General features: G+C 43.5%; 1 protein-coding gene across 1 annotated transcript in view; it reads right to left on the bottom strand.

The window, feature by feature from the left end:
- UBL3 (ubiquitin like 3) overlaps positions 1-16611 on the bottom strand; it is a 56996-nt gene extending 40385 nt beyond the window's left edge. Inside the window, exon 1 of the mRNA XM_042838839.1 lies at positions 16465-16611. Coding sequence (XP_042694773.1) covers positions 16465-16491 — 27 coding nt within the window. The 5' untranslated portion in view covers positions 16492-16611. The remainder of the gene's footprint in view (positions 1-16464) is intronic.
- Between the last annotated feature and the right edge of the window lie 6081 nt (positions 16612-22692).

The following is a 22692-nucleotide window of genomic DNA, read 5'->3' as shown; positions in this document are numbered from 1 at the left end:
AGCTCATCCAGAAAAAAAATAAGCTCCTCGTGCATTTAACAGATGGTGGTGCAAGTTATGAAATTGGTCTCTGCTTCACTCTGAATATAGTTTTTTAACTAAACAGATACCATATTAAAAAGACTTCTAATATTTCTCAAATTAAACAAAGCTAAGCACGTGGGATATACACTGAAGTTTAGAGTAAGCATCATATTCCTATAGGTTACATCTTAATCTACTTTTCTAACATCTGAGATAAAAATTCTCCATGCTCAGAAAAATGGGAAGTTTCACAATTACTTCCTTGTACTGCGACCCAAACATCCAAGACATGAGCATGATACTGATAATCGGGGGAGGGAAAAAAATAAACGTTAGCAACAGAAGTTCTACCTTGCTCTCATTGAGACACCCAGAAAGCTGGATTCTATGCATGTTCCACTGGCAGGTAGTGCCATACTAGCATACCCAATTTTTACAGAGAAAATGTGAGTATCATTCCATTCCCCTCGTTTCACATCAGAGTGCTGAGGGGAAGGAGTCTGTTTCAAATAATTATAATTCTCTTCTACCACTTTATAAAACAATGTTGTTTTTTTCACATGCTGTTAAGAAGAGCAAAGGGACCTGTGTCAGCAACAAAGCCCTCTTCAGCACTTTCCAAAGCCTTGCAATATACTGACAAACTATTTTCTATTTCATACTCAATGTGACAAACAAGCTGTGCAGTATCCTGGGCTGCACCCAAAGCCAGCAGGACAAGGGAGTGATCCTGCCCCTCTGCTCTGTGCTGTGAGGCCTCACCTGGAGTACTGCATCCAGATGTGGAGTCCTCAGTACAGGAGAGACAAAGAGCTGTTGGAGTGCATCCAGAGAAGGCCACAAAAATGATCCAAGGGATGGAACACATCCCTGTGAGGACAGGCTGAGAGAGCTGGGGCTGTTCAGTCTGGGGAAGAGAAGGCTCTAAGGTGACCTGAGAGTGACCTTTCAGTATCTGAAGGAGGGCTGTAAGAAAGAAGGGGACAGACTCTTTAGCAGGTTCTGTTGTGATAGGATAAGGGGAAATGGTTTCAAACGAAAAGAGGGAAGATTTAGACTAGATATAAGTTTTTTTGTTTGGGTTTGGTTTTTTTTTGCTATGTGTGGTGAGGCACTGGCACAGGTTGCCAGAGAGGTGGTAGATGCCCTGTCCCTGGCCAGGCTCAAGGTCAGGCTGGACGGGGCTCTGAGCAACCTGATCTAGCTATAGGTTGTCGCTGTTCATTGCAGGCAAGTTGGACTAGATGGCCTTTAAAGGTCTGTTCCAAGTCAAACCATTCTGTATCTGAAAGTCCTCACTATTTTCCATCACCTGAACCAGAACCATACAATTATTCAGAGCTACTTACAACAAGATGCAGCAACATTTGACAACACACAAAAACCTTGCAGAAGCTGTGGCTCTCAGGCACAACATCCAACACGACCTTTGCTTTGGAAAACCACTTTTTGTGACGACCTACATCCTCCTAAAGGTACTGATGCTGAGCTGCCACTTTGAAGCAAGACATGGCCTGGGGGAGCCCTCCCACACTGCTCAGCACCAGCACGGACCCAGGGCAGGAAGGGACAGGGGCTGCTGATAGCTGGGCTGGCTTCCAAAGCACCACAACCAGCTCCACAGCCCCAGCCCCAAATCCAGCCGTGTCACAGCCTCAAGCAGCTTTCACTTCACCAGCTCTTATGTAGTTTTTGTCACTATTTGAGTAGCCAGAGGTGGGCAAATAGCACAGTGACTTGAGAAAAGCACATAGCAGGATTTTTTAAATAAAACCTCCTCAACCTCTGTATTGGAACTAAGGAAAAAAACAAAACAAACAAACAAAACACCCTTATAACTTATATGACAATATGTCTGTAAGAATTCCCTGCTGACAGAAAGCTTTCTTCTCACATCATTCTGAATTAGTACTTTTATGTGAATTTGCAAATGAACTCCTGTCAGTCCTTGACACTCTTGAAACTCTTCATTCCTATCTTCAACGTTTGTAATATCGATAGATTTTAATATTAAATTTGCTCCCTTACCAAGCTTCTGCCATCATTAAAGAAAGCAGAAAACCTCACTAAATTTATAAAAACCAAACAGCCATCGTTACAGATCAGGCACAGAATTTTCCTCGTATATGCAGAATGCTAGAAGCATGCAGGGTACTTTGCTGAGAGCCAGCACATGGCAGGCTGAACTTTTCTAACATCACAGTGGGTGAAAAATTCCCCTCTCACAAAAATAAAACCCTCAAAATTAACATTGAATAGCATATCGTGCCCACTCTATTTACAGAATATGTGAGCCATCAACCTAAAAATAAGTAATTAATCAATCTTCAAAAATGAGGAAAGGGATTAAAGAAATACACATGCACGGGTTTGGCAAAATAATACTTTCCAAAGCCTGGAAATCTGGAACTAGGTCACAGCTTTATCCCACAGATCGTTTTCAGCTTAGTTTGAACAATAGGAGTCTTTGGAATAAACTGCCTGCGTTCAACCACCGTGATACACTCATCCACAGAGAGAAGCTGTATTAGAGGTGTAACAGCCCATGTAACACAGCAGAAAAGGGATGGAGTTGAAGGAAAGAACATAGCTGCGGGCTGCCACCTCTGCTTTGGTCTTCTAGACATAAGGAAGCATGTACAGCACTGCTTCCCACACGTACTGCATGCTGAACCTTACAGAGGAATAGTATAAATGCTTCATACTTAAAAATGATAGTCTTCTGACTCTTTATGTCAAGTATTATTTCCAGAGCTCCCAATATAGCAAGTCTAATTTGCTAATTTTTGATTGATCTCTCAGTAATGAAATCTAGCCATCCAAAAGAGGTCTGCCAACAGCCCAAATGCAGAGATTAGTCTTGTCATATGGATGGAGACTATATTTAGATAGATGCCTGTATAGATAGGTGCTATATAAAGATTCCTCCACATGAAATTCCTCCAGACATGAAGTGTTGCTGCAAATAAGATATGGCTTTAAGCACCCAGAGAAATATATGTTATATTTTGAGACAATCATGGCAATTCTTTCCTTTTACAACAGTTTATGCTGGAAAGGCTTTACGTATGATCATTAAGCTTCTACCATAAGGTTTCTTTGAAAACCAAAATAAACCATCTCAAAAATTGTAGAGGGCAAAGAGTAAAGCAGAAAAATGAAATACACTTGGGTGAAGGCTTTGCGCTCTAAGTCAGCTATCAGAAGCTGCACTCCAAAAAAGAAATACACTTCTCAAGTACGAGGAATGATATTTACTCTGGTGTATGATAGAAATCTCACCAGAGAAGTGATACGGTATGAATACAAGGAAGTTATTTAATGCCAAAGAATCTTCATTATTTAATTACGTACACATAAATTCTCAGCCTGCTCATTTGTTTCTGCTCTGAGAATATGAAGTACCCTGCAAATATTGCAGGCCAAATGTCAAGAGAGGTCTGTCAAGCTCCAAAGAGTATGCTTCTTTCTTTTAACCTAGTAAAACAAAACCAAGCTGAACTTCTTTGTGAAATTTCATTACAAAAATTTCAGTATCTTTAAAAGAGAACATATGGGCAGTATTCTTCTCTTCTGCTACACAAGTGTAATCGTAATGCACCAGAAATACACTGCACTCCTGCTTGTGATATTTAGCATAGCCCGTTCAAGTCCAATTTAATACCACAAGTTACAAAGCTGGTAGGATAAGGCATTTTCAAGGACTTGGGATCATTTTCTAACCTCATCTGGCTGTGTGCAAGTTCTCAGTGGACAAATTACTTTTAAACTTATCTTATTAACTTGTCTCAGCTTCCAATTTTTTTTTTCCAACAGGTTGTACATAACACTCCGACAGGATCTCACTTGGCCTTACATCTGCTATCACACAGTACCTACTTGGCCATGACAGGCACAGCACACCTGCAGCCACCCATGTTTCCATGGAGCTGTAATTAGGAGAAATTCTTCTATGTTAAAAGGAAGGAAACGTGGGTTGACTACAAGAAACCTTCCTTTCTCCTGCACTATTCACAAACATAGATGCTGAAGCTTTCTGTAGGAAATCAACTGCGTCAAACTGTGATTTACTGTAAATGAAAACATTTAACAATTTTGAAGCACAACTTAATAAATTTAAGCTAAGAAAAGGCAGCATACCAAACAAACAATATGAAAATACTGCAAATGGGACTTTGCAGAGCCCCAACAGCTCAAACAAATTACCCAAACACAAACCTCTGGTGCTGTCTTCATGTCTTGGGAAGTATCTCCTCCCTATGCGCTGCAGCTGCTCCTCCAGAAGGACACTGATATCACTCATGGGAGCAGTCTGCCATGCAGACACCCCGGGCCATCAGCACATGCTAAATGGCACTAAAAGCCACATTGAGGCAACTTAAGTCTTGGGAAGTATCCAGCTTTAGAACTCGATTCGGAAATGCAAGAAACTTCGGAACTTTGCCAAAAGGTGTGATATCATGTATACATACATCTCATTTTTCCACCCAGAGTAATGCACAGTGCTTCTCTACCTCTATTCAGGACCGATACCAAACATACAAATACTAATTAAGGGATGGGTTTGGGTATGTCTGCATTTGGCATACAGAGACAGGGGTAAGGATGGCCATGAGAAAACTTGCCACTGAGCATGCCCTACATCTGTTAAAAACTTCACATAATAGAATTTAATTACTTTAGAGTACAAACCTATGCGGTATGAGAAAAATCATGCTAACTCCTTGACAGTTTGCTGCTCCCTGTATGCTTGTATGGCAAATTACTGCTCATATTCCCAAATGCTCTGACACCACTACATGCACTGCCTGTACGCTCATCGCTAGATGGTTGTGTAACCATGATTTGGCTTCTCCCTGTGCTCCTTTCAGCTGCTACCACCACCCTCTTGCAAGCTACTACAGCAGTTCAAAATGCCTACAATAAAAAAAAACAAGTGCCATCTTTTCCAGAAACCTGGCCAGAACTATTTTGAAACAACTCGAAAGACTTTCTCTTCCCTCTCCCAGCAGCCCCAGGGACACTGTAGGGTTGGCCAATACAGCTCCCAGTAGAGCACAGCTCACAACTGCTGCCTTCACCCAAAAGTCAGACTGAACAAAAAAACAGTGCTGCTGTATTTTAAGATTCTGGATACATTTCTTCTGCATATTAAATTTCAAACAACCACAACAAATAGATACGGTTCTTCCTGAAAACTGTACCACATTTTTTGGAACGTGTTGTCATCTGATTTTCTGAAAGAAAAACTATTATTCAATGCAAAAAGACTGCAGAAAATGCTGGGTTTATTTTGGCATTATCTGTCTCCTCCATCTCCTGCAGAACAGCACTTAGTAAAGAGAAAAACTTCAAAACTATACATTTGGTGGCAGAAGAGACCAAAAACCTAAATGATCTCCCCAGTAATTTATTTCCCTCTGGGCCTCATGTCTATATGCTGACAACAAGAAGATATAACAAAACAAGTTTCTCTTTTTTGGCAGAAGATAACAGAAACAAAATTATCTCCTAACCACATGTTCATTATAAATAAAATACATAACCTTCCACTTTAAGGCATCAAAGCCAGGACTGATGTGCAGCAACAGAACCAACTTATAAAGGCAGGAAACTATCTACCTTCGTTCCACCTTATCTGGTATTACTCAGCACTCTTAATTATTCACTTTGGCAAATTTCAAACCCAGCTAAAGGAAAAAAAAAAAAAGCAAGCACCAACCAGCACGTCTGCAGATAAAGGCACTGACTGATAATCATTCCGTTCTCCTTGGACAAGGCTGGTTACCTTTCCTACAATTTGTTTACTAAAAAAAGTTAAGAGAACTCAGGAGAGAACTTAAGCATAAAACTAAATTCCCACATCCTTGAACACAGGAAAGTGCTGTGGATTTGTTCTTTTCTCTTAAGATCACCTCAGGTTTTAAACAGATCTTTCAGAAATGGAGGCAATTTTCTGAAGTACTTGTTAAAGAGACTGGTATCACAGGAAGACTCGTGGTGAATTAAGACCTCTTCTAAATGAGGTTTGAGCAGTTCAAAGAGGCAGTGGTCCAGTCTTTGAATAACAAGTAAGTGCTGGATAAGGAAGGCGTATCGTGATAGAAAAACTCATGTGCCTCTGGATAAGAGACTTAACAAGAACAGAGTTGATGCAACAAGACAAAAAATAGTTAAACATGGTGGTTTAGCAGCCCGTGGGCAGCTAAACAACACCACACTGCTCTCACTATCTTGATCCTTTTTATTTCTGAATGCTTCTGTCTAATAGCTCCCTCAAAGTCAGTTTTTCACGTATGCCATAAATAACACAGCAGTAGATGCACCATACTCAGTTCATTATGCATATTTCGCCATACTATTTGCTTAACACACAGATGGATACAAAAAAAGACAACCTCAGCTTAGCAGCGCCTGCCTCTGAAGAGACATTTTACACCCTTTATAGCCAACTGAGGGAAAAATGCAGCCATGGCTCTTACTTTGGGAAAAGCCCAACCTCATCAAAAATTCCAGCCTCATCACTGAGGTCTTTCTGAGTCCTGTTTGCCTCCTGCTCTAAGCATGTATGGCAGCATCAAGCCCAGCACCACGCTGGAACACAGGGAGAAGGGGAGGCTCAAGAGACCCATCATCACTGCTCTCTACAACTGCCTGAAAGGAGACTGTGGCAAAGTGGGCGTGATACAACAGCAAATGGCCTCAAGTTGCATCAGGGAGATTCAGATTGGATGTTTCTCTGAAAGAGTGGTCAGGGGCTGCAATGGACTGCCCTGGGAGGTGGTGGAGTCACTGTCCCTGAAGGCGTTCAAGAAGTGCTCGGATTTGGTACTGAGGAACATGGTTCAGTGGGAAGTACTGGCAACAGGTGGACAGCTGGACTGGATGACCTTGGAGGTCTTTTCCAACCACAGTGATTCCATGATTCTATGAAGTGTTCTGCACCCACATTACAGCCCTCCTTAGGGATTTCCCTGCGTGAAGAAATGGGTACACACAGCTCATTTTCACACCCATCAGAAGCAGAATGCACGAGGAAGCCCCAGCACCCCTGCTGAGGTAAGCAGTGAGAGCTCAGCCCAGAAGTGCATGCTTTAAGCTTTCTGTTGAGGCTTCTGAAATTGATATCACAGGCTAGCCTCCTTCGCAAGAAGAAACACAATTCAGCCAACAACCTGCAAGCCAAAAGGAGTCAGCAAATACCCTCTACCACCTTCTCATGGGCCCTCATACAACCACGCCTAGAGTTTACCTAGTATTCCACCCACTACAATGGAAATTTTAAACTACCAAATAATTCCAACCATACGTACTTAGAAATCAATCAAATAAAATCCTCATTTCCAGATTTGTATGAAACCCCAATTCTTATGAAACTATACTGGCCAGAAGCAATTAAGCAAACAGGAATCAAACGCTATCACAGTTTGTTTAATAAGAACTTCTAGTCATATTGCTGTTAGAAAATGAGATCCTTAAGACTAAGTCAAATTTCTCAGTAACAAGCTGTTCTCTTGGTGCCAGGATCTGACATACTGCATCTTAAAGCTTTGCTCTTAGTGTCTAGACAGCTAGAAATACTCACTAGTGTATCTTGGAAAAATGTTTCTCTTCCTCAGTAATTTACATTGAAGTGAACTAGCAGAAATTCCCATAAAAATACTTAACACATCTTTAAGTATAACACTGGTCTTTAAAATAGCCCTTCTTAGAAACTGGCAGCACAAGTTTCTAAGCATACTTAGATATATTACAGCATACTTTGGTACAAAACCTTTGAATGCTTGAGTCAAAAAGTTCACATTTTTATGGCCTAAGGTTCCATGCCTTGCAAACCTCACCTTGTGAGCATGGGGCTCCTAACCAGACAAACTAGCACGCTTCAGAGCAATATTACTGTGTCATTTGTGTTCCAGGGAAAGCAGTGCACCTCCACAGCTGTTCACACGAAGGACCAATGCACTGATCCTGCATTCCTGCCATGCTCACCAGGTTTACTGGCAGTGCAACCCATGCAGGCAGCCATGGCACACACGTGATGCTCCATCCCTGCTAGCCCTACCTGCTGCAGGGCAGTGCAGCCCAGCATGAAAGCAAGAGGAAACTTGGGAAGCCTTCATACCAGAAGATCACCATTCCATTGGGCCAACAGCTTATTTAATTTTTCTCACAAATGTACACATTTTTTTCATAAAAGTAACACACTGCACCCGCATCGCCACTTATGTGCTGTAATACAGCTAGCAACAGCTAATAACTGTGTGTGATTTTTATGTTGATTTCACTGTTACTGAATCACACAGGAATAGCAAACAGGGGATTCTCCTCCCCCTCCTTCACTTAAAATCTTTCAACAAAGCTTACTGAACATTTCAAGTTTATTGCCAAAGACTGCTTTAAGTATAAAGCTCTCAAACATGCAAATCCAGTAATATCTATTTCCATTGCAGATCAATAAACCGAGTTCAAAAACGAGCTAAGCTTTCATTATCACACCCCACAAGTGTTATTACCAACTTGTTTGCACCAACTACAAGTGTGTTCATTCACAGCCAAAATGGCAGACCTACTCAGATTTGGCATGCCCTAAGCAACGTGCCGTACGTCATCTACAAGCACAGAGCACCACTCCAAGAATTAACTTCATTCCAGTCCTTGTGAGGCTGCCCATGCTAATCAGTTATTTCAGACTTTAAAAAACTTCCCCACCCTTCTAGTCCACCACTCGCAGTAGAGATAAGCATGTCCAAAGAATATTTGACAGGACCTTATCTTAAAAGAAATACCAAAAATGAGCTCTTTCAGAATAGTTCTGTTATAGCAGTATAGTTTAAAATAAGTTTCCTGAGGCTTACTAGAATACGCCACATACATTCCCATGTAGGCTGACTCTAATCTACCTTTAAAGAGGCAATCTTAAATTCATAGCCCCAGATAAGAAAGACTTTTGATTAACACTGAACTTCTCTATTTTATCACTATTCTCTTATTTCCCTGTATTAAAAACTTGTCAGATTCCAGAGATAGACTAAGTAGTCCTATCTGGGGTATATGCTAAGCATCAGAAACAGATTATGGTGATGTGGATCTCTGCCAGACCACAAAACGTTACCATACCATAACTCCACTGCAGAGATACCAACCAATGCAATACAAGACTTTGAAGTATGATTATTTTTTGAGATTAGACACTTTATTTTTTTTCTTTCAGAGACTGAAAAAGAAACCCATTTCCTTGTGCTTATTTTGAGATTGGTACTAAACTTCCATCAATTAATATTGCATTACAAAGGCCATGGAAAAGCTTTCACAAGAGCTCAGGACCCCACTTTATGAACAATAAACAAGTATATGTGTTTATTTTTAAATCAGAATCACAGAATGGCTTGGGTTGGAAGGGACCTCAAGGACCATGAATCTCCAACACGGCCCCCCTGCCACAGACAGGACCACCAACCTCCACATTTAATACTAGACCAGGCTGCCCATGGCCCCATCCAACCAATCCAAAGAAACTGTCAAAAGTCTGACAGATTAAAGTCCAGATCCTGGACTGCAGCACGCTCCAGGATAAGACCAGCTTTGCTTCTCAGCATCAGTCAGAGCCACCGACAAAAATGAGATGGGCCTAAACAGCAACGTGTGCTAGTCATCAATGAGAAGTGGAACCACAACGGCAGGAAGCCGCCAACACCGGCACTTGCAGATGGCGTCCCTGTGCTGTTTCTACCCACGTCCCACTAAGCTATCCACTTCCTTTCATGGTGGAAGAACTCTGGCAAAACAAAACCAGAAATGTATGTTTTTACTCTCCTGATTTGTATGGGATACAGAAAACTCATGGAGTTTCCTGCTTATTTCTGTCTCCATAACAACAGTATTATGGAATAAAATCTCAGCTGAACTCTGCCACAATGTTTCCTTTTAATTCCAAACTGAATCACACACAAAAATTTAAGTTAAACCAGAAAACTAACAAAAACACTTAAACCCACACAAGTGTAATGAGCCACTGGCAAGCTATTCTCAGATTTCTTTACCAGAAAGTAGAAAAAAAAACTCACAAGACACTGACGGTAACGCCACAGTTGTGCAGCACAATGGGGATTTGGCTGAATAAGTTCCTAGTGGTGGAAAATACACACTACATTTTTAAGTCGGATTTCAACATATGTGCAGAGTCTGAATGCAAACTGTGGATGATTTACCAGCAGCAACTCATTTTGCCTCTGCGGAGGAGCCACACCATCGCAGCCAGCGCTGCAAAACACTGCATTTCCACAAACACGCAGCAATGCTCACGTGCAACAACGCTGAAATGTTTCCACACAACTCTATCGCCGAGGCCCAGCAGACCCACAAGTCCGAATGTCTTCACCTTTTCTTTAAATGTTGCATTCAAAAATAAAAAGACCTCCCGTACGCTTTCAGAAAGCCCATTTAGCAACTTTTCCCCCACCTCCCACATACTTTCTTTCAGATACAAGAGCTATCGTACTGAACTGCATAAAGCTATCTGCAGAATCTCAGCTGATGCCTCCATTTATTTATTTATAATTGTTGCAGGCTGTTGATTCTTCATTCTTCTCTTCCATTAGTTTTTCCTTCCATCTGTCAATTTGTATTTGTCTGGATATATTCCCAATAAAGCAATGAAGGGATCATTTTTCAAGAAGTTCTGAAGGCTGTCCTTCTAGCTGAGTTTATAGGGTATCTTTTAAACAATAAATGAACTTCTAAAGCCATATCTCTGAATGAGGCTAAACCCAATGAAGACTTGGGGCCTTAAAGTTTAGACTTGACATGAGAAAGCGACATTACAATTCCTCATTGACATTCTGCTCATTTCCAGCAGCTTCTAAAATGAAAGCATTGCACTCAGTCAGAGTCCTTTAATAATTATCATGAGCTGAAGTTTATGCATGCAAAATTGTGGCAGGGAAGGCTTGCTACTTTAGCAGGCTCAGTTAACTGCAAACAGACAATACTGACAAGAGGACTGATCAGCAGCTCTGCCTTTCACTGTACTTCGAATGAGAAAGAACCAAGTCAGAGGATCCAGACCTACACAGGGTGAAGATTGAAATGAGCCGTACTATCTCTTCTGCATAAAACCACAAGAATGATTAGTCACAATCCAGATATTTCTGGATTCCTGCAAAGTAGAGTAGCACTCAGAGGCTGAGTCAGAACTGAGCTCTCTATTCTTTTCCCTATTGCATAAGCACATGTGGGACATCAAAAGTTGACATTCTGACTTTTGCTCAGTAACAACAGTGACCAACCAGAAGTATAAAACAAAGCCCTCCAACTGCATACACCATGACCAGGACTTTCAACACTCATGGAAGTTGTCCTAAGAAAGAATCCCACATTAAAAATAGAGAAGTCCATCTTTCGTCACTTCGTAGACATTCTCATGAAGCTCTGCCTACTCGGTCTGCTGTACAGGCTGTATTCAGGCAGGCTCACCTTCTATACAGCCTCAAGCCAAGACAAGGAAGAGAGAAATGGGCCTGGAATGGTCTAAAATAAAATGCTGATGGGGAAAAGTTAAGTTTAGATCCATGCAAACAGCAGCACAAGCACCGAGGCACCTGAAGTTGGCACCAATTCCTCAGAGCCACCACTCGTCCCCTTCTAGTCCTGTTCTGTCTGTATTCCTCAGATAAGTCTGGCAATTTGTTTTTAATGTGCACAGTTCAATGTCTCCTGTAGAGGTGATCATTTTGCTACCGTCAGACACTCGGCATTTAGTTTTTGTCTTTCCATCCTGCTGGACCCTGCCAGCAGTCACTGCTGGCTGCCCTGTGCTCCCAACAGGGGAGGAGCTGAATGTCCTTCAGTACCTATTCCCTCTCCTATTTCATGGAGCTAGAGAACAAAACTGGAGTGAAAAAAAGTCAGGTACCAAGGTCAACAAGGGTGAAGGGTGAGCAAGAAAGAATGATTTGCTCAGCCAGCCTAACTTACAGTGCTGCACAAGCAACACCCACTGTCCCATCCACAAGTTACAGCTGCCTCTGCCTGAATCAATTAAGGACATACAGTCACTGTTCTGGAGTATGTTGAATATATTAGAATGCCATGGAGTTCCCGTTAGTGCCCTGTATATAAACAGTCACTACCAAAGTGATTTTTGTGCTGTTGTTAGATCTGTAGGTAAGACTTTCTTTTCTCTGTGGAACAAAAGAAAGGGGAGAAAGGAAAAAATAAAAATCCTACAGAAAGATACTCCTAATACACAGATTCAGTATCAAGCTCTGGCAAGTGTATCCCTGGTGCTACCCTAGGTAACAGAGAATATGCCTCCTGTTACAACAAACCCTGCCTTTTACCACCACGGCTGGCTCATCCCACATGGAGCCAGGAAGGAGCTTCTTCAAGCTCTGCAATTTTCAAAACAAAGGAAATGCATCTGCTGAAGAAAAAGCAATTCCAACAGAACTGTTATGTGTGACTCCTTTCTTATATTTTGCTCCAATCCACCACAGTGCTATGAGTGTGCCAAGCATGTTCTGTGTTCCAAGTATATTATAAGGACACTTTTCTTAGAGAACTGTTTAGGCTGGATGAAGGACATTAAAATTCAGTTGACATTCAACCAGGTACCCCTTTAAGCCTCTCCTGCCTGAACCTTATTCAAAGATGCAGAGATGCTCCTAGTGCTGTGGGACCAGATGTTTGCATACCCATCCTTTTCCTCTTAGCCATCACTGAAACGGATTATGGATGTTACACATACTATACACTAAGCTAATCATCACCATTCTGCACTAAACCTCCAAAACAACACGCATACAGTCTTCCTTCACTTACTGCCCTCTTCTAACACTGTACACAAGGATTTCAGACCACAAACCTCATTTTCTTGCATATCTGCAAACACCAAACATTGTTTTGTTAATAATCTCCCATGCACCACCACCATCTCTTAAGTTCAGCATACAGATTCAGTAGGTACAAGTAATACAACTGAAAACACTCAAGTTTATCAACTCTTGAGGATTTATCTAATGCCACACCAAAAAAACAAAAACAAAACAAAACAAAAAAAAAAAAAAAAACCCACACCAAAAAACCAAATCCTCACCATCAGCCAAATGCATTACTCTTGATTACCACTCAAATCCAAAAAGAATTTGGAATTTGATATCCCAGAGGGCACACAAAGAGCAGCCCGGGAAGAAAAAGCTGGCAGAGCCTTTTTGTACCTAGCGAAAATGAACCAGTGAAGGAAACAGCAGACAGCACAATGCTTTCCAGTCATATGAAGCCATTTCTGCAATGTTCCAAAGCCCCTGAAGAATTATGTACATAAGGGGAAGAATCATAGGAACGTAGAAAGGAGATTCAGCTTCCCAAATTCTTCTGATAATGCCTAAGAAATAGATACTCAACTGAGTAAGAACTTCTGGACTGAACCTAATTGGTGGTGGTTTTCAGTGTGTTGTTACGCTGTGGTTTGTTGGGTTTTATTTTATTTTTAAGAGTTTGGTTTGATATGGTTGGCTATGGTTTTTAAACTAACAGCAAGCTATTTTCTTTTTGTCATCTTAAAAAAAAAAAAAAAAAAGTCATTGGCTTGAAGTCCATAAAGCACCTCACAATGCTTCACTAGTAGGAAAGAAAATGCAACTTGGAAGCAGTTCCACTATCAGTCCCTCAAACTGTAGCTGCTACCAAATGGCAGCAACAATAGGTTATCTGATGAAATTATTCAACACGTTCAAAGATGCCCTGCTGCCACCACAGTCACCTGTAATTATGGGGGGAGTTAAGACTAGAAATGCAGTACGGTGTTCAAAGACTACTCCATACACGTCTAGTCCTCATTAAGTTAATGAAACTACACAAGTATAGAGGGCAACGGCAGCAGGTCTCATTCCAGGAGTAGAGTTTTAGCCTTTAAGTAGAGTGTATTCCTAAGGAATAATGCAACACAAACTTACGATGCCCGGAATGCAGTGTGTCACCAGCCAGTTTATTAGTGGAATGCAAATGATAAAATGCTATGTTAATTATTTGAGAAGTGATGCTGAAATGGTAAGCAGGTACAATCTGCTGTAATTCTGGAAAGAAGTCAACCAAGCATCATAGAAGAGAAGGCTGGATCAAACTACATCTACACACGAGCACAAAGCTTACTGAAGGAATTTATGTACAGCAGATCCTCAGCATTTCAAAGGTAGGACAGGAAGACCACATTTTAAGAAGCATCAATTACAATAGCTTCATTATTATTATTATGAGAGGGTTAGTTCATGCATCTGATACTTTGAAACATAATTATAACAATACTTAAGTAATTCATAGCAGATTTAGTAAACGTGACAGAGCCTTCATAATACAACACCCCACCACAATGATGCCATCTCCTACTGAAGAATGTTGTGTTGTTTTTTTTTTTTTTTTTTTTTTTTTAAATGCAAATTACAGAGCGGGTGGATAAAGAGAAATGCAAACTGCAAAATCATACAAGTAAATAAAAACATACATAAGCAAGGTGACAGCCTGCAAGTGCTTCTCTTTAAAAAGCAATCAAACAACAATACCATTTTCTCTCCTGAACAAGCTCCTTTGAAATAAGGAGGACAGTGATTTTAAAAAAAAAAAAAAAAAAAAAAAAAAAAAAGGGACTGAAAATGAGTTTTCAAGTGCTCTTTCTACAAATTATATATTAAGTTACTGACTGCATTTAGTCATCTTAATTTCTACAGCACTTTGAACTTGATGAGGGAAACTGCAGCTAAAAACGCAGCAACTGAACAAACTGAACAGAGTGATCCTAAGACAGATCAGAATATGCCTGTTCACTTGGTTAAATTATACTGACACTGGTGACATCTTCATTCAAATGTCTTTGTAATGACTCAATATTTAAACATTGCTATGGATAACAAGCTTCTTCCTGACCTGAAGAAACAGAGCATCTCCAGGCCTACACATCACTATCCTCATTACATCATAATGACAGGAAGAAACAGTTTTAATAGAAGCAAACTATTTTTTCTCCTCTCAAGATGCGTGTATCATCATAAAATGGAGTCCTTGCATATGAAAGGTGCATCCCGGCCCCCAGGACAGAGGGGTGCCACACACTGAGGCCGGGCTGAGAGGAAATCAGCACTCCATGACACAGCCAAGAGCTCCTCTAGCTGCTCTGAGAGCTGAGCACCCAGCTCCAAGCTGGGCAGGGGCTGCAGCCGGGCCGTAACATGCTGACATGTGGAAGTGGGGAAGGGGCTCAGAGCACAGACAGAGAGCCCCTAGCAAGAGACGAAGAAAATAAACAGCTGAGAGAGTTGAAACTCAGTGATGAGAACACTCCCTGTATTTCTTCCCAAAAGGCAAAATATATTTTTAGTGCGTGGGGAGGGAGGGGCTGGGAAAGCTCAGTACTGTGGTTGTATTGCACTGTTCCTGCTCTCTTGACAAAATTCACTCCTTTGGGCTGCGGTAGAAAAGCTGTGAAGGAAACAATGACATGAAGCAACCAGACAATGCCATTACTTCAACAGCCTATTTATCCTACACATGGACTATGAGCTGAAACAAGGCTCCGTCTTCCTATTACCACCACTGCAGGTTATGCTCACAGAACAGAATTTCACCCTCAATAAAAGAAAAAGCACAGAGGAGCTCACTGCTTTCAGATTGAGTGCCTATAAACGTGAACCACCACATGGGGATAAAAGAAAATATTCTGCTGCAAGAATAAAGAGCAAGCTATCCAGTCACAGCCGTGACATTCCGTTCCCCCTCAACTGAGCGATGTACGGAAACGATGGTTGGACAAGGTGATCTCGGTGGTCCTTTTTAACCTTAACTATTTTACGAAATGCGGGCACACCACCGGCAGAGCCCTCTGAACGGGCAGAGTTCCGCCATCCCTCCGTCACGGCACCGCGCAGGCTGGCGGCAGTCCGCCATCGGGAGCACCAGGAGTGCCCTTGAGAAACGTCCAGGCTGCAGCGGGTGCACAAACGCTCTCCCTGGGCAAACAGCGCAAGGGGATTTCTCTTTCTGCTTCTAACCCGGCATCACGTAAGGGAGATTAACTTCACACCAGCGTCAGAAGACAGCGTCGGGAAGGAACTAGCGAAGTTTGCGTGAAGCAGGCAGCTGAGACGAAACGCGAACAGGTTTAGGAGGAGACAAAAAAAAAAAAACAAAAAAAAAACCACAACGAGCAGAGGCAGGAACCCTGCGGGCTCGGCTTCGCCTTTCTGTTCCCCAACTCGGGGCCCCTCCGCCCGCTGAGCCCCGTTCCGAGCCCGGCGCCGCGGAACCGCCGGGAACCGCTGGGTCCTCCAGCGGGCAGCCGGGATTTCTCTCTCGTCTTCCCACGCCCCTCTTCTTTCCACGTTCCCTGCCAAAAGGGGCCCCAGTAAATGCTATTCCACGACAACGGCACGAAGGAAGGAGCGCGGCACTCACCATGTCAGCCGGAACGCTGCTGGACATCTTGATATCCCTCTGACGCTTTAACACCAACTTTGAAAGCAGAACGAGCAGCAGCGAGCAGAGATCCCCGGCCCGAGGCCGGCGTGGGGCGGCGGGGCCCTGCGGAGCTCCGGGCCGAGGGCTGCGCCGGGGGCGGCGGCTCCGTCAGTGGCGGTGCCAGGCGGGGCGGGCAGCACTGCGCCGCGACATGGGCTGCGCGCGGCTTTTCCCCCCTCGCGCTCTTCCTTCCCGGCGAATAACGACGGGGTGATTCACGGATAATGGGACGGCCGTCACCTCCTCATTAAGCGCCGCGCTGCCGGCCCGACTTGCTGCCCTGGGGCCGGCGGGGCCCGGGGGAGGACGCCGGGCTCGGGCCTCCCCTAGGCGGGCTGCCGCATGCAACAGGCTCCGGCGGGGACGGCCCTGCAGCTCCGGGGCTTGGTGAGACCGTTCAGCGCCTGTCGCCTCCCGCAACCTCAACTCTCATCGCCGCCGCCTCCTCCTCCTCCTCCTCTTCAGCCCGCCCTCGCTCCCTCCTCCCCCTACCCCCGCAGGCACGGCAGGCTCGCCCCCTCCCCTCGAGCTTTAGCAGCGCTGCCTGGTCGCGCCGCGAGCCGAGGAAAAGCCTCCGCTCAGCGCGATGCCGGCCCACAGCCGCCCCCTGTCATCTTCGCCTCAAGCCAACATGGCGTCTGCCGAGCCCGGGCAGGGGACGCGGCAGGGGAGAGACGGAGCCCCCCACCCCTCCTCCCGCCGTCACGCGCCACCGCCCCGCGGCACCATGGGGCTTGTAGGCGGCCGGGAGGCGTGGCACGGAGGCGCGGCCCCGCCCCGCCCCGCCTCTCAGCGACCGTTGCTAGGGCTGAGGGTCATCCCAAAGCGTGCCGTTTTATGGACGAAAGGGCTCCTCTGAGGTTCACGGGGGAACTTATGACTTCCGTGAAGCTAAGAGGATGAAAAACGCGTCCCACCGCTAAGGCATGCCTGCAGGTCTTTTCAGGGTGCCCCGTGATGAAATCACAGAGATGCAAGGGACCTCTGGGGATCACCGAGTCCGACCATTCCTCAAGCAGGTTCCCTACAGCAGGTGCAAGAGGCCGCAAAGCAATTAAAAGCCACTGAATTCAGACTGAATGTAAGAACATGCCGTTTTTATGTGAAGGTGGCCAAAGACTCACAGAATCGTAATCATCAAGGTTGGAAAAGACCACTAAGACCATCAAGTCCAAGCATCAGCCCATCCCCACCGTGCCCACTGACCACGTCCTTCAGTGCCACATCTCCATGGTTCTTGAATATCTCTGGAGGTGGTGACTGCACCACCTCCCTGGGCAGTCTGTGCCACTGCATTACCACTGTTTTGGACAATAATTTTTTCCTAATACCCAACTTGAACCTCCTTTGGCAAAATCTGAGGCCATTCTCTCTTGTTCTGTTGCTGTTACATGGGAGAAAAGGCCAAATCACATCTTGCCACAATATCCTTTCAGGCAGTTGTACAGAGCGATAAGGTCTCCTCCGTGCCTCCTCTGGACTGAACAATCCCAGCTCCCTCAGCTACTCCCCATCAGTGCTCCAGACCCCTCACAGCTTCGTTGCCCTTCTCTGGACACATTCCATGGTCTCAATGTCTTATAGCAAGTGGCCCAAAGGTGCAGCCTCACACATGCCAAGTACAGGAGGTGCTCTCACAAGTTTCCCAGAGACCTACCAAACAAATTATCAAGGCTAGAAAGGTCCACTAATTAGAGGAGTGTGTGCAGACGTGTTTGTATTCCAGTGCTGTCAAGCCAACAAAGAAAAAAAATCAAGAAAGCAAAACAAGTGGATGGAGCTGTGACACATGCAGTCTAGTTCCCTCAGGAGCAGTTCTCTTGTAAAACCACAGGAAATTGGGCAGGTTTGTTTCCTTTCAAAGGGAACCCCCTAAAAGTTCGGGGCTGTTGTCCCTCTTTATGACTTCCCACTGTGTGCAACAATCCCTGGAGATGCTGTCCCCTACAGAGGTTATAACTCTTGAAGAAAAACTCCAAAGCAGTATGAGAGCAGTATTGGCTTTAAAGGACATATCTGATGGCAAGCATTTTGGTTAAAGGCACAGGAAGAGTTGGGGGGTTATCAGAAGTGACCCCACATTGCTGTCCATGCTGTTGCACTGCGTGACTTTAGTCTTTATCTCCCTGGATTGCTTATACTGTGAATTTCTGCAAGGGTTCTCTGGCATTTGAAGAGGCTGAGAGCAGGGCCTTGCCAGCCTGGAGAAGAGAGAGCTCAGGAGCTCTCCATGACATGTATAAATGCCTGATGGGATGAGGGAATGAAGAGTCTGTAACCAGGCTCTTCTCAGTGGTTCCCAGCAACAGGCCAAGAAGCAATGGGCACAAATTAAAAACTAGTGAATTCAACCCAAACATAAGAAAATACTGTGAAGGTGGTCAAAAGCTAGCACAAGTTGCCCAGAGAATTTGTGGAGTCTCTGTCAGTAGATAAACTCAAAATCCATCCAGACACAGTCATAGTCACCAACTGGGCATGGTTATAGTCAACCTGATGGGGCTGACCTACAGGTAGATTGGATTATGTGATCCTTAAAGAGGTTGCTTTCAACCTCAGCCCTCCTGTGTCTGTGACTGATGTTTTTGTACTATGTATAGTCATCACCAACCTGTCAGGTCTTCAAGCCAAAGGGATAACAAGGATTATAATTGCAACAGTAACAGCATATTGCCAAAACATTGCTTTCTTTTTCTTGAGGGACAGAAAAAGTGGAAAGGTTCCTCTTTTTTTCCCTAACTTTTTGTAGATCTAACTAATAATATCCATAGATGCAGGTTGAATGGGTGAGCTATGAAGGATGTCTCTTCATCTCTTTGTCCCAAATAATAAGCATTCCTGAGCATGTATGTCTTCCTGGCTAAATCAGGAAGATAAGCGTGCTGTATAGAGTTTATACTTAGAAAATTATCAATTAAAAAACAAACCAACCAAAAAAAAAAAAAAAAAAAAGAATCCCAAAAAAAACCACAAGCAACTCAAGTATTTATGTATTGTTGGATGTTGTATGCCTAACAGCTTAAGTTTATGTGGACTCCCAAGATCTACTGCAAAGATGTCTTACAGACCAACCCATTGCTCCAGGATTACAGCAACCTTGTACGAGTGCCTTGAAGGGATCTCGGGGTGCATTAGGAGGTGCCCTGCCTATGCCCACTCATATTAGGGATGAGAGCACGGGCATCACATCTGCTTCTCAGAAACCACAGCTGGGAGCTTCCAGCTGTCTCTTCATGTAACCTGAAGTTTGTGGCAACTCGATGTCCTGACCCTGCTGTGACAGCTGGGGGGAAAGATGCATGACCCTTCCCATCTCCTCTGCTTCCAGGAGGCAAGGCATACAACAGGGCAGTCTATCCTTCTACAGCACACAGCATGAGTTGTCAAAGGCTATGTGGAAGTACCCATCAGTAGAGCAGGGAGAGGTCCATGTGCCCAAGCACAACAAGCAACCTAGAGTACCAGTGAGCACAAGAAAACTGGGTGAGGGATTGGCAAGGCAAGGAGGCAGCAGTAGGACACATCCATCCATCGGCGAAGGCTCTTCTGAATTATTTAGATGCGGCACATTTGTGCTGCGTTAAGATAAGCACATCCATAGGATGGAACCTGAGGACAGAATGCAGAAGACACAGAGACCAAATCAGCATGACTGTGTATTTAACGTTCTCCTACCTCTGTTTTAGCAATCCATTAAAAGGAAGGATCACACCTTCAGCGCTGATGAAGCACTGCTGTACGTGAAGAGTCAGGGGCTATCATTGTCACTTCTGTTGGTACACTCAGGTCCGACAACTTTTCTGCCTTGCACTGTGCAAGTCAGTATCAGTTCCTCTCTTTGACACACAGCTGAGCTTTCCAAAAGATAGCATGAAAAATTACCTTTTTAACTCAGTATTACAAATATAAATCCACAATTATAACTTCAGGCCAGGACATTTCTACCTTAGGTGCTGCACAGTATAAACAGATAAAAGAGTTTGTGTCCTGAAAGGTTACAGTACTGTTTTTACTCCAAAGTTGACATTTGTTTCACATTTGTGTGACTTTTTTTCTCAGCTCTCAGCTATGATGATACGGCACAAACGAATGGAGGACCCAGCACAGGTAATACATGCTGAAGATCGTTTAAGGATGGTTGAGTGCTGGGCAAATGAATAAAAGGAGAAGCTGCACAATTATCCTCTTAGGAGTAGTGTGGGCCTGTGCCTTACACATGACAAAAGAGAGAAGCTCCCACTGGATTTGTAGAGGGAGGTAATGTATTTGAAATACAGTGTGGTCGAGTATAAAACAGAAAAATATCTTTTTCTCCTTGGAACGTATTAAAAAAGGCTGTTATGATAGCATTCATTTCACATTCACACAGAGAGGAAATGAGAGTTGTGGTCAGCAGTAGTCAGCTGGAACAAGGGACCCTGAAAAAGCACAGCTACAGCCTTGCATATGGGATCAGCTTGCAGCTAAACACCGAGCAAGTGCTGCAGGCACACAGAGCTGAAAAAAAATCTTTCCCACATTCAAGGACTAAGCAAAAAGGGAAGTGCTGTTTGAAAGCAGTGCTTGCAATATGAAGAGTTCTGTTTTTGGGGCCTAATTCTGTACTCAAACACACAAATCCATTTCCATTAGCTGTCACTTGCAGAACTGGCATGTGAATTTAGACATCAGGATATAAAATTATTCATCATCATCACCCTTTGTCAATTTATAGAAGAAAAAGATGGAGTGTACAACTCCTGTTTTTGCTCCTCATTTGAGGAATCTGACATGGCATGCATAGATGAGTTGAATCTTGCAGTGCTGTATTTATGTTGATAACACTTGTGCCATATCTCTTTGGGTAGGCTTGGCTGTATTTTAGTGTTTAATTGCCACTGGTGCTAGTTGAAATCCAACTCTGTTTCAAGATGTGGAATAAAAGAATCAGCAGGAATAAAAGATCTGCAATTCTAAATCTGATCAATAGTCCAGCTGATGTGTTATCATGTCTGTAGCAGTGGCCAGCATCAAATACTTCAGAGGAAGACACACAAAGCCCCAAAGTGGACAATCACGTTATAATCTGCTCATTTGGTTAAGTTTCTACTGCTGCCAAGGATGCAGAAGAGTCTGGTTTGTGCCCTGAAGCACAAAACTTCATGTCCTTTATATCCTTAATGGCAGAATAATCCATCGATAACATGTAAGAATGACCACCATTTTTCAAAAGAGCAGTGCTGTCTCCTGTTGGCTGTTGTTGCTGGGGCTAGAGAACACATTGAATCCTCCCTCCTAAACTGACATTAAAAGCTTTCAGACCTATAATATACTCTGATGTTTTTCATTTGAGGCAGGCTGCAAACAGGAGCATCTTCAGGAGAAGGAGCAGTGACAGAAAGGAAATTACTTTTAAGGCAAGAATAGCCATGGCTTCTGGTTTCTCTGCAGGTTTTTAGAGCAGCTTGGGAGGTGAAAGACTCCTTAAACAAAGGGTTTAATTCTCCGTGGTTTGGCTGAAGGGCAGATCAGGATTCCTTCCCTCTCTGGCAGCCACAGAAGCAAGATACCTAGGGCAGCAAGGAACACATGGGGCTAGTCAGCAGGGTACTCAGCAGGGTACTCTTAATACCTTTATACAAACATGCAGGCATTTTTTTTTAACTCCTACTGAGCCAATCTGGTGCTTCTGTAAAAACCTCAGATTTTGTGTTTGCAAATAATTTTTTTCTTACTAAATTGATTCATTTCCATTTGGAAGCACATTGATTTTTGCTTCTTTGTCTTTTCTGTGTCAAGCCAGAACAGCATGGGTGTCCTACCACATCTGATGTCAGCAGGCTTCTGGGAATAGCATTTAGTGGCTCTCACCTGTCTCAGAGCTAGTAGGGATGCCAAAAAAAAAAAAGACCTTTGAGGTTTTGCAGACTTTATAATACATAGTGATGACCATAATTGTGGCTTATTTATTTACCTTTAAGTTACTTGTTATGCTGATCTTGCTGGAAAATAAAAATCCACAGCTATTTTAACTCACACTGTACCCCAGTATACTTTAAGGATTAATTCCCCTGCCTTTTCTTTGTAGCATCTGTATACAAAAACAAGATGGTGGAAACAAACAAGTAATACTTTGTGCCAGGGATTATTTCTGGCCTTTCTGATCCAGCCAAAGCTGGCAGGAAC

The sequence above is a fragment of the Centrocercus urophasianus genome, unplaced genomic scaffold (genome assembly GCF_019232065.1).
Source record: "Centrocercus urophasianus isolate 14NV4802_14NV808 unplaced genomic scaffold, USGS_Curo_1.0 seq_9, whole genome shotgun sequence".
Classification (NCBI taxonomy): Eukaryota; Metazoa; Chordata; class Aves; order Galliformes; family Phasianidae; genus Centrocercus; species Centrocercus urophasianus.
The sequence above is the reverse complement of the archived record's forward strand: the minus strand, read 5'-3'. Positions and strand labels throughout refer to the sequence as shown.